The 13,390-nt window shown below is 36.5% G+C and overlaps 1 protein-coding gene across 1 annotated transcript; it reads right to left on the bottom strand.

Annotated features, from left to right (window-relative positions):
• Positions 1 to 3,422: 3,422 nt before the first annotated feature.
• Positions 3,423 to 12,970, bottom strand: lin9 (lin-9 DREAM MuvB core complex component). Its single transcript, XM_039693467.2, has 15 exons — positions 12,873 to 12,970; positions 11,670 to 11,702; positions 11,466 to 11,557; positions 11,246 to 11,350; positions 11,013 to 11,143; positions 9,940 to 10,065; positions 9,595 to 9,752; positions 9,190 to 9,323; positions 8,955 to 9,080; positions 7,918 to 8,019; positions 7,756 to 7,836; positions 7,528 to 7,653; positions 7,235 to 7,417; positions 6,867 to 6,964; positions 3,423 to 4,342 (listed from the first exon to the last, which is right to left on the bottom strand). Exons 1-15 carry the CDS (start codon positions 12,901 to 12,903, stop codon positions 4,237 to 4,239), a joined length of 1,632 nt encoding a protein of 543 aa, XP_039549401.1. The 5' UTR covers positions 12,904 to 12,970; the 3' UTR covers positions 3,423 to 4,236.
• Between the last annotated feature and the right edge of the window lie 420 nt (positions 12,971 to 13,390).

Genomic DNA, 13,390 nt, shown 5'->3' with positions numbered 1-13,390 from the left:
CTGGATTCTGATAGAGGGCACTGAGACTTACACCAAAGCGCAAAAATGGAGGCTCTATACCCTTCCAGAGCTGAGATATCGAAACTCAAAATTTCGACCCGAAAAAAAAACGACAGTGTTACCCCTTACGTTTTTTTTTTGGGGCGAAAAATTAAGTATCCCCAATCTTCTCGAAACTCTGGATTCTGATACAGGGCACTGAGACTTACACCTGAGTGCAAAAATGGAGGCTCTAGACCCTTCCAGAGCTGAGATATCGAAACTCAAAATTTCGACCCGAAAAAAAAAAATGACAGTGTTACCCCTTACGTTTTTTTTTTTGGGCGAAAAATTAAGTATCCCCAATCTTCTCGAAACTCTGGATTCTGATAGAGGGCCATAAGACTTAGACCTGAGTGCAAAAATGGAGGCTCTAGACCCTTCCAGAGCTGAGATATCGAAACTCAAAATTTCGACCCGAAAAAAAAACGACAGTGTTACCCCTTACGTTTTTTTTTGGGGGGCGAAAAATTAAGTATCCCCAATCTTCTCGAAACTCTGGATTCTGATAGAGGGCCATAAGACTTAGACCTGAGTGCAAAAATGGAGGCTCTAGACCCTTCCAGAGCTGAGATATCGAAACTCAAAATTTCGACCCGAAAAAAAACCGACAGTGTTACCCCTTACGTTTTTTTTTTTGGGCGAAAAATTAAGTATCCCCAATATTCTCGAAACTCTGGATTCTGATAGAGGGCCATTAGACTTAGACCTGAGTGCAAAAATGGAGGCTCTAGACCCTTCCAGAGCTGAGATATCGAAACTCAAAATTTCGACCCGAAAAAAAAAACGACAGTGTTACCCCTTACGTTTTTTTTTTTTGGGCGAAAAATTAAGTATCCCCAATCTTCTCGAAACTCTGGATTCTGATACAGGGCACTGAGACTTACACCTGAGTGCAAAAATGGAGGCTCTAGACCCTTCCAGAGCTGAGATATCGAAACTCAAAATTTCGACCCGAAAAAAAAAAATGACAGTGTTACCCCTTACGTTTTTTTTTTTTGGGCGAAAAATTAAGTATCCCCAATCTTCTCGAAACTCTGGATTCTGATAGAGGGCCATAAGACTTAGACCTGAGTGCAAAAATGGAGGCTCTAGACCCTTCCAGAGCTGAGATATCGAAACTCAAAATTTCGACCCGAAAAAAAAAACGACAGTGTTACCCCTTACGTTTTTTTTTTTGGGCGAAAAATTAAGTATCCCCAATCTTCTCGAAACTCTGGATTCTGATACAGGGCACTGAGACTTAGACCTGAGTGCAAAAATGGAGGCTCTAGACCCTTCCAGAGCTGAGATATCGAAACTCAAAATTTCGACCCGAAAAAAAACCGACAGTGTTACCCCTTACGTTTTTTTTGGGGGGGCGAAAAATTAAGTATCCCCAATCTTCTCGAAACTCTGGATTCTGATAGAGGGCACTGAGACTTACACCTGAGTGCAAAAATGGAGAATCTAGACCCTTCCAGAGCTGAGATATCGAAACTCAAAATTTCGACCCAAAAAAAAAACGACAGTGTTACCCCTTACGTTTTTTTTGGGGGGGCGAAAAATTAAGTATCCCCAATCTTCTCGAAACTCTGGATTCTGATAGAGGGCACTGAGACTTACACCCGAGTGCAAAAATGGAGGCTCTAGACCCTTCCAGAGCTGAGATTTCGAAACTCAAAATTTCGACCCGAAAAAAAAACGACAGTGTTACCCCTTACGTTTTTTTTTTTGGGCGAAAAATTAAGTATCCCCAATCTTCTCGAAACTCTGGATTCTGATACAGGGCACTGAGACTTAGACCTGAGTGCAAAAATGGAGGCTCTAGACCCTTCCAGAGCTGAGATATCGAAACTCAAAATTTCGACCCGAAAAAAACCCGACAGTGTTACCCCTTACGTTTTTTTTTGGGGGGGGCGAAAAATTAAGTATCCCCAATCTTCTCGAAACTCTGGATTCTGATAGAGGGCACTGAGACTTACACCTGAGTGCAAAAATGGAGTCTCTAGACCCTTCCAGAGCTGAGATATTGAGATCCCACGTAGCATTTAGGCCATTATAAAAATCTCAATATCTCAGCTCTGGAAGGGTCTAGAGCCTCAATTTTTGCACTCAGGTCTAAGTCTCTTGGCCCTCTATCGGATTCCAGAGTTTCAAGAAGATCAGAGAAACTCAAAATTTTGACCCCCCAAAAAAACGACAGTGGTACCCCTGTCGTTTTTTTTCCGATGCGAAAAAATAGGTTTCTCCAATCTTCTCAAAACTCTGGATTCTGAAAGAGGGCCATGAGACTTAGACCTGAGTGCAAAAATGGAGTCTCTAGACCCTTCCAGAGCTGAGATATTGAGATCCCACGTAGCATTTATGCCATTATAAAAATCTCAATATCTCATTTCTGGAAGGGTCTAGAGCCTCCATTTTACATAACAATACATTACGCATACAATAACGAACGCCATAGAAGAAGTCATCTTAAAGGCATATCAACATGTCATGAACACTACTGAACACTAGGTGGCCATTACGGAGTTCCATCTTTTGGACATTCATCATACCGCATTGGTTTTCATTTCTTGTCCTCAAAACAGGGCACTAATCTTTTTTTTTTTTAAGTGTTTGTAGTATTATTTTATACGGAAATCAATTATTTATAATTATTAGTTTAATTAACAGACTAATTATATGAAACTATTATCAGTACACTACAAATAAACTGGTTCTATGCCTTTATTAGTAAATTAAATCTAAGCCTTCATTAATGTACTTTATTATTTTTAAGACATTTATAAAAATGCCTTCTATATTTCTTTTCACTCCACTGTACTCCACCACAGGCGACTGCATGTACGGAATTGACACTTGGTTATTGTCATTTCACCATATTTTTGAACAGACAGTGTGTTTACTTGGAAATATTACTGTATATTTTCAGTTTTAATTTATATTTCCATTGTAAGTTTGGTCTTAAATTTAATTTAGAAGTGGTATTAAAAAGTCTTACATTTAAATTATTTATACCTGTAACCACCCTGATAAAACTTCAATTTCTGCATCCGAAAAATCTTTCTTTTTCATTCGCATTCATGTTATTATATGCCTATATATAGATGTCAGTTGGATATAATGGGCGGGATTTATGGTAATTGAGAATGAACGTGCACGCGCATCCCATTTACGACTGGTTGGAATTCATTAACACACACACACGTTTCACAATCACATCTGACGTTTACAAAGTATTTGTGAATCAGGAGAAGAGTTTTCGGGAAGGTCTCTGTACGCGCAAATCACTCTCATATTTACTCGTATATTTACGAATGTTTCATGAATGAGACCCAATATGTGGGTAAACATTCTACGCTCATAATAAAAATCTCTATAAACCACCAAAATACAGCCTCTGAGCCTTTATGAAGATAATAGAAATCAATTTATTTACAAATGTTTTGTGTCATGCATACACTTACAGGTTAAAAAAAAAACCCTCCACAAAACGACCGCTTTGAAAAACACACCAGTGGGGCATTTGGGTGATTATTTCTTCTTCTAAGGACAAGACAAACTGTTTTGTTTCACACAGCTGTCTATTACAGGCCTTGTATAAACAGAATGGTTTCTTTGCAAAAATACCTAAATCTGGCAAGTCAAAAATGTCCACGTTACCCTATATATGATCGATTTATTGATATATTTTGAGTGAACTGTACAATTATCTACAATGTACATATTTAAAACATACAGAACGGTTTAAAACAGACAGAACAGTACCTCTTCTCTCAGGACGCTCAAAGTTAAGCACTTTGAGAAAGAAACAGAGGAAATAAAATTATGCGAAACGGTATCAAACGAACTGCACCAGGAAGTAGTGTTGCTCGGCGTACACCCTAGTTGTACACCAGCAATAATAATAAAAATAAGGGGAAACTTAAATATCAAAATGAGTAACATCTGAAATTGTGTCAAACATTTACATCTACAAAAAAAACTTCACACTCTTTTTTTTTTTACTAGCTAGTCGAACCTCGTCCAAGACACTGGTGCCTTTGGGCGTGGAATTTGAACACTACTTTTGCAGGTACAGTCAATGAACAAACATTCTGACCTTCCATAACGTCAAAAAGAACGAACACAAAAGAACAAAGTGGTGATCTGAAGAGGTGAGTTGCTATCCGCATTTGCGATCTGATTCCCGGGAGGCGTGCAAGTTTATTTCAGTCACGTTCTGTTGGTGTTGTTGGCAGAGAAAGCATGGAGGTTACCCAGCTGGCTCAGACCGCTTTGTATGTGTGCTACATGGATCTCCACATTATCCTGAAAACAACTGTAGAAGACGGATTATTGCAGATGACAATGTTTTGAAAGCAAAGCATATAAATGTTTGGAGTTTTGGGAAATGGGAAAAACAACAACATTGAGGTAAAAAAAAAAAATTTAAGAGTAGTTCACTTTAAAAAAAAACTTTTGCTGATAATTTACTCACCCCCATGTCACCCAAGATATCCATGTCTTTCTTTCTTCAGTCGAAAACAAATTAAGGTTTTTGATTAAAACATTCCAGCATTTTTCTCCATATAATGGACTTCAGAGGGAACCAAACGGTTCAAGGTCCAAACAACAGTTTAAGTACAAACTGTTCAAAGGGCTTTAAATGATTTCAGACAATGAAAAAGGGTCTAATTAAGCGAAACAATCACTTATTTAATAAAACAAAGTTTGTTTTATAAGCTCAAATGCTCACCTTTCTCTGTTCTGACTGTGACGCACATTTGTGACTCTCCTGTTCGAACTCGTTTATCAAAATGGACGAATATTTTTCCGAGTTATGTGGTTCATTCAATGAACGAAACGAACGAATTGACTCGGAAAAAGATTCGTTCATTTTGATGAACGAGTTTGAACAGGAGAGTCACAAACGTGTGTCATAAAACTCAAACTTTGTTATTTATTTATTAAATGAGCGCTCGTTTCGCTTGATAAGACCCTTATTCATCGTCTGGTGTCGTTTAAACCTCAATCGGGTCATGGGGTCTATACAACCCCAATCGATTCGACTTATACTTAAAGGTATAGCGGAGGATTTTCTTTTTCCGGGTGGGTAGTCTATACTATTGGTCCACCTAAGTGTCAATCATTCTGGTGATATGTTTACGTAAGGCCGTCGTACGTGCTCATCCCTATGTAGTTTTCACTTTCAGGTGTATTATGTCGGAGTTGCGGTTTCAGCCATTCCTTTAAAAATGGCTGAGGGTCGAAACAGAAAAAAATGTATACGAAGTGTATGATAAGAAGAGAAAGGCCACAGAATGGTCTTGTTTCTAATAGAAACTAAAAGCACAGGTTGGGCTTCTCACTGTTGCAGCAGTCGCGAAGATTTTACTAGACAGGTAAAGTTTGTCATGCTATTTGGAGAAATCAATTTAAAATCACTAGTAAAAGTTAATGCAAGCTACTTAGCAATGCTAGCCCTGGCACGAGTCATGCACCGCATAGACACGGTAAACATCTCAATTTGTCTAAAGTAGCCTTTTGACCAAATGATAAATGGTATCACCCTGAAATATTCTAAAACTTGTGTGTTCATGTGTTCATATTCTAAAACCTTGTGTGTTTATTATTACACAAATGCAACAAGCTACTTCTCCATTACACATGCAACTATGTATAAAAATAACGTATTATTAACAATGGGACATATTAGGTTAAGGACCAACGTAATAGCACTGCTTATATGTTGCCATGTAACGTAATTGCGATTTGCAAAATAGTTTCCTCAGAACGTAGTTCGTGTGATACAGGGTTGCACATACCATGTCTTGAGTTCTCGGTCACTCAATCGATCAGTATAATAAGTAAATAAAACACGGAAGGGCATTTGACATGTTGTCTTTTTTATGAATGTTTTTGAGTTAGTTTATAATTTGCAACATAATTGTGTAAGGCGTAAGACGTTCCCTCTCGGGAGCAAGAGTGTTGTGTTTGTCCATGTGCATTTTTTTGAAATTGGAGAGGGCGGGTCTTCTCTAAAATTCGGAAAGATCCTCCGCTATACCTTTAATAAAAAAAGGTTCCCTTCATCTCAGTGGAATAAGATTTTGTGACTTTTCTTACATTATCTATCTATACACACACAAAAAACTGGGCTTGATTCAGTTGTTCTGAAGGTAAGTAAAAAAATGTTTACACTTCTGGTCTTCGAGGTCAATATGACCCCACATTGAAATGAATGGGAAATGTGAAAAAAACTAAATATATTTTCTTCATGTGTCAAAAAAAAAAAAAAAAAATCCGGCATAAATCTGAACATTTTTACACAGAAATGAAGGCCTAGTACTAGAGCATAAATGCAATGTATCATAAAAAAATAATATTTCATATGCAAGCTAATGGTGTAGTTGAGGAATTGTGTGGTATATGGATACAAAAGTACTTTATATCTTCAAAAACACAGCATTAATGAATAGATGAGAAGTAAACAAAAAAAATTATATATTATTTGTATGATTAAAAATATATATTTTTTGTACAATTACTCAATCAATTGTTGGGGTCGTATAGACCCCGAAGCCCAGAAGTGGTTTTTAAGGTTAAAGCTCTTTGAACAGTTTGCAGTTTGCACTGAAACTCTCATTTGGACCTTGAACTGTTTGGTTCCCACTGAAGTGCATTATATGGAGAAAAATCCTGGAATGTTTTAATCAAAAACCTTAATTTCTTTTCGACTGAAGAAAGAAAGACATGGACATCTTGGATGACATGGGGGTGAGTAAATTATCAGCAAAAGTTTTTGGAACAGTGAACTACTCCTTTAAACGAATGCAGGAAAAACACATCAAAATAAGTATTACCTGAGGTTGGAGTCATCTATTGAACTCTTTATGTCATTAAGAGAGTCTGTGAGTGATTTGAATTCAAACGAGTTCAAGTCTCCCCCTTCGGCCAAACACTGCATTAAATAACGAGAAAAATATGATCAGGATCCAATGTACATGTGTAGTATGTAAAAGTGCTTGATAGAGCAGGACAAACAACTTGGTTAAGCTAGTATTAATTAAGCTGGATTTTGGCAATCCTGACTCTCAAGTTCTTGGTTTGTGCTCTATGTAAATGCCTTTTAGTGAAAAGGATGGCCACAAACATTTTTTTAATCAGAAAATGTAAAAATGTTCTTTGTTGTTCTGAACAACATGCAACAGTGAACACTATGGTCTGGTACCCTGATCTGCAGGAGGAGTGCCGTGAGACGAGAGACGAGCTGAGTGAGGCCGGGGCTCTGGACACGCTGTTCTCCGTCAGGCAACACATTACTCAGACGCACAACGTCCTGTGACTCTTCTTCACAGCGCCGTCGCAGCTCACTGGGCTGATCTGCAGGCTGCATGCCCTGATCTGGGGCCAGCTGAGCAGAGAAGATTATAAAAGAGTGAATGCATGTTTTGTGTCCAAAATATTACAAAGAAAACCAGAACTGAACATCTGGAGAGCAAGTGAAGTGAGGAAAACTCGTACCTCAAAGCAAAACTGCTGTACTTCATGGAGGACTTTGTTGAGGTCTTTGTTGAGTTGTTCCAGGTCCAGCACTGTTGTGGCATATCTCTTCTGCAAGTCCAACCCAATCGGCATGGAATAGGACTTCTGCAGTGGCAGAATGGAAAAAGTTACTTGCTGTACAACCATTACAAAAGAACAAATCCAAATAAGCTCATGTCATTTACTGACAGCACTTTAAAAACGTACTAGTTTCTCAGCTTCTGTGTTCATCTCCTTCAAATGCTTTATATGCTCCTTTTTAATCATGAGGATTTTGGACAGGCGTGTCTAGCAGGAAAATAAAACAAAATGAAAAAAAAATGTGTAAAACGAAAGCCACTTAAATAGATTAGTGACTGCAATTCTCACCACTTGCACAAGAAACTTGACAGGAAATCCACCCAATGTCTCTCCATCAGTTCCTGTCAGTTTACTTTTCCAGGGGGACTGACTGAATAGAGGGTCATTATCCTGGGAAGAGAGCAAAAAGAACCACAATTATTGTTTCTAAAAATGTTGGTGGAAAAATTATTAAACATGTATCATTTGAGTCAGTGGTTGTCAACTGGTTTTGGTTAAGGACCCAGCTTTTACATTGAATATCAATTGGGTACCCTGCATAGTACCAAAATTGTTTTTAATAAAAGAAAGAAAAAAAATGATCCTTTAAAATATATATATATATATATATATATATATATATATATTATTTTTTTCACACATACCCTTAAATTAATAAAATGGCCCAATAATCTAAAAATTGTTATGAAATAAAATTAGATTTAATAGATTAAATAGAAGATTCCAAACTCGATATCGTGGACGATATGATCAAAGTCTTATTTCACAATTTGAGTAATGTTAACAATTACCCAAATAATCACAATTATCGACAAAAACTAATACATCATGGTTAACTAACTAAGATAAAGTTTCTCAAAAAATGTAAACAAATAAATAGATACAACAGAACGAAAATACAAATTAAATAAACAGTGTTATTTGTTTTTCAGGAAGATGTACAAACAGAAGTATTCAGATAAGCAATATTAGAGTGACCAGGGGCCTCATGTACAAAGACTTGCATTGAATTCATACTAAAACATTGCATACGAACAAATCTGTAAATGTGTGTAAATTAGTGTAACCTGTAAATTAGCTGTAAATGAGTGTAAAAACTAATCGTTTTACCTTAATTATCTTGTTTTCATAATAGTTGGAAGCCAAAATCAAAATCAAAAATCAATCACGATAAAGGACAGATAGCACAGCTCTAGCATTTAAAATTGTTTTATATCGTCAGCCATGCAACCCTAGCAGAACAGACCTGCAAAACATTTTTTGGGTAAAGACACCAGTAAACCACCACTAATTCAAGGAACACATCTTTGAAAGTTTCATTTTACCATTAAGATGGACTGGGTTGAGCCTGGATAGGATCCACGGGGTGGGGTCAGAAAGTTTTGGAAACGAGGTGGCCGCTGTTTCTGAGCAAAAGCAGATATGGGCATCGTCTCATGAGGTTCATTACTCTGAGGAGAAAGCATTGCAGAGTGTTAGCCATCAAAATCATATGACAAGGTTTTTGACATGACAGAAAAATGATAATAGCCATTTATGACTAAACTGTTTTTTTCTTACAAGCACTTCATAGTCAGGAACCGTGTGTGTGCCGAGCCCATTTCTGTCAAAAGTCACGCGATATGTTGCTGCACTGGTATCCACTGCATCAATCTGACCAGTAAACAAGCCATCATGGACACCCCTAAGACGAGCTAGTGTTTAAAGAAAAAAGAAAAAGTAGAGGATCTTAATTCAAACCCTTTTATTTTGTACATTTTTTCTTTTGCTCTAGAAGACATTAACTGACATTATGCTTCAAGAGTGCAACATTTCTGCAAATGCAAAACTAGATCATCACCTGATCAAGTTCACTCTTTCTAAACCCACAATCTAAAGAAAATGACTATTTTGCAATGTTCTTTTCACATGTACTGATAGTATCAGATAATGGCAGATATCAAACGTGTATAATCAGATCCTCACCTGTAACTTTAGTGCCGATGACCAAGGGCAAAGGAATCTCATCTGGCAAGTCTTTGCATAAAGACATATCTGTGATTTTCCTCTGCTGCAGGAGACGCATCTTCTGCCTCTTCTGTTTCAAAGCCATTCGCTCTTCAGAGAAGAATGCTGAGGAACATCTGAAAAACATTAAATATTAACACAAGTCCATGCATTTGAATGCAAGATATTCACATTCTAATGCAGCTTTAAAGTGCAAATCTAGATGTATACATACTATAACTGTAAATCATTAGTAATGTACATTATGGGTATTTATTGTGATTATTACTGTATGAGGTTAAAAAAAACGAGGAGTCAGTTAACCTTCGAGGTTTGCCCATAAGTCTTCTGATTGTTCCCCATTCAACTCTTGTTAATTTTCTGGTCTTTAAATTGGGAAAAGACTCCTTCAAACACAGGCAGAAGTCATTGTCTCCTTCAAATAAAGGCCTAAAAAAAGACAACATTTGGAAAGATAATCATTTAAAATATTTGTGGTAAATCAATATTCCAATTTAATGCTGATACAGACCTAATAAAGATGTATGTTAGCAAATCACATCTAAGTAATATTGTTTACTTTAAAGTTTAAACAATATTTATCGAATTTGGTACTTATTAATTCATATTTATTAGAATTTGGTTAAAATAAAAAGGATTTTTTCTTTATTATAAATTGACATGAACATCTGTTAATCAACCAAGCAGACCATTATAGCAAATTTAGTTTAGTCTTTGACTATTAATATCTATTCATAATGGAAACACAATGTCATGACATGTCTTATTCATGGAAGAGAGACACTACTCTAACTTTCCAATAATCTAAATGATTACAAATTTAAGAATGTGAATATTAAAGGTAAGGTTAGGCAATTTCGGAGTGGCTAGCATTAGCAAGCTAGCTTTGAAAGCATTAGATCCCACCCTTCCTTCAGAGCGTCTCCAAATCAAATCCATTCAAAACACATGAAAGCACAGCCAAAGCAGATTCAGCAAAGCGTCATAAGAGACGCTGTTAAATTACCTCATGTCTCAAAGCACATAGAATTACAATAATAATGAATGTTAACAACTTAGAGCTCTTATTTGTACCAATAAATCTTACATTTATTTCAGCATTGATAGTGTTGACACAGAAACGCACAAATCTGAGTCTGAGGAAACATCACGGACTGAATGCAATGATTGAACGAACATTAGTAGGTCATGAGACATCCACAGATAATATATGTACATTATTTAATATTTAGACCACTTCGATTATTGATTGGGATGATCAGGATATGATAAGAATGTTTCAACCAGAATTCCCCAAAATTGCCTACGCTACCCTTTAACAGCACAAGAAATACACAAAACACAGTGACTGGAAATATAAAGTCTGCAAAACATACCTGTCAATATTTGAATAGAACCATTCATAGATGCACCATTTATGCGCTTTGGGCAGTTTGAGCAAGTTTCTTAGTCTCAGACCAATTTTCTGTGAAACCCTTTTGTCTGGTGTTGTGACATTTGTAAGTTTCTGCAAGGGAAAAATTCAAAATTAAAATGCAATTCCACCAAACTTCATGTCAAAAGATCCATCTATCCTTCTTATTAAAAACACATCCTGGTCATCGATCACCTGAGGCACAGCGGTGACCCTCTGGCTCCTCCTTGGAGATCTGGAGGCGACAGGCCGTTCCTCATCCTCACACGACAGTCGACTCCTCTTTGAGCTCCTTGTTGGCTGAAGGACAAAGCAGATATTAGTTATTGGGGAGCAATGCTAAGATGCAAAACTGCCACCATTGCAAGCAATCCAGAAACACAGAGAAGAGTATGAAGCATTGATGACAACTTACCGTTTCCACAGAAACATAACTGCTCCGTCCCCTGGTGGTCTGAGATTTTGGTAAATTGTTCTTCTCATTTAGAGTATTAGACAAACTTCCTTCTGTAGAAGAACAAAACCAAAGTGCCAAAAATTACTCAGCTGTGGAGGGGATGTAAAGAAAAAACGCATGCAATCTAGGCCTATTAGTTTCAGAAACAAAAGATTGACGTACCTCTTAAACTTACAAGAGCTTTAGCTGAAGAGCCTGAAGGTAAAAAAGCACAAAGAGTTTGATCTATTTCCATACATAATGTTTTCAATAGCAAAATGTGATTAAGAATTTGCAATAAATCTTACAAACCATGCAACAGACTCAGGAAAAAGTCCTAAATCAGATTTCAATTCAGTTTTGTTCATCTTGCACCTCAAAGTTTTTCAACAATAAAGATGGAGAAATAGAAGACTGACTTCTTAATAAAAATAATATCATGTATAAATAATTACATTTTTTTTACACTCTCTAGTCTACAGTCATTACATATGGATTGATAGAGCAGTGATATAAATGACACAGCTTTTGGTTTCTGAATGGATCACCCTGGTTGATAAAAAATAAATGTATTATTATTTGAGATCACTAACCATGGTGATACAACCAGAAAACACAAATAATCTATCTGTAACAATACGGGGCTTATAGAACTAACTAAATAACATTTTATATCACTGCTCTAGCTCAATATGCAATCAGTTCATATTGCAAATATTAACAGTAATAAAGATTAATTAATGGCAATAACAACAACACTTGAAGAGCAAAGCTAAGGAATCACATCATGGTCCATCCTGATGTAATAAAACAAAGAATGTATATGATAGTGGAACAAAACAATCCACTGAGAACTATTTTGATGAACCAGATAAAATCCAAAAACCAGGACTGTATCATACAAAAAGAGTATTTTATCATAGGATGAGTATTGTGAACATATGGAACGTGTTTGTTTATCATATGGAGAGTGTTTTAATACACAAACAAATTGACACTGACAAGAACAACAAAACCCAGCAGCTGTCATCGAGTTACGACCCTATAAATGTCTGTAAAGTTCAACCCTGTCCGTATCGTAACCACCACGCTACTACTACCATCCGTACGGTTTATGCTGATTAAAAATAAATGATTATAACAAGATTTTACGGCAAAAATCTCCTCAGGTATTATGTTTATTTATAGTAGTAGCCTCTGAAAGCTAACTGTTAGCTCGTTAGCCTGAGCGCTAATAACTTTACGTCTATTTTAACACCACTGATAACATTGAAAAACACTTTAAATTTATGGCGAGTAAAATGAACAATAAAGCGCTTTTAAATTGGACACATGCTCGGCAGGAGAGTTGTGAACGTTTAGTGAGGAGTTTGTTATTTTACTCACTCTCGTCTAACAGCTGCTCGAGCTCCGCCATCTTGAATTAGCCGCGCCGGTTTTTCAAAGGCCGAGTGCCCCGATGCATTGTGGGACAGAGAGGGCAGTTCAAACAAACACTCGACAGTATGCGCTCACAAAACTATCAAAACATTTTTATTACAGCTGCATGGTATAGAAAAATGAGAATCTTAAGATACATTGGGAATTTTTATGCAGTTCCTTCTTTTCATATAACCCTTATAAAACATGTTTAAAAAGGTTCATCATCTTCTGTATTCCCATAAACGTTTCATTGTTCAGCGGTTGTCAACCAGGGGATTGGGGCACATTAGGGAGCCTCAAGATGATTTAAGTTACATTTTTATCAAAAAGAAAAAAAGTAAAAAAAAATTTAATTTCAAAACCTTTATGAACTGTATTACTTTCTTAATGAATCCTTTCTTTAGTCCTTGATACTCATGGAATAATTAAATAAAAAAAGATTTATTCAAACATATTTACATTGAGTTCCTATTAAAAGTAGT

This window comes from Pimephales promelas, chromosome 13 (genome assembly GCF_988280905.1).
Source record: "Pimephales promelas chromosome 13, fPimPro1.hap1.1, whole genome shotgun sequence".
Classification (NCBI taxonomy): Eukaryota; Metazoa; Chordata; class Actinopteri; order Cypriniformes; family Leuciscidae; genus Pimephales; species Pimephales promelas.
This window is presented reverse-complemented; position numbering and strand designations above follow the sequence as displayed.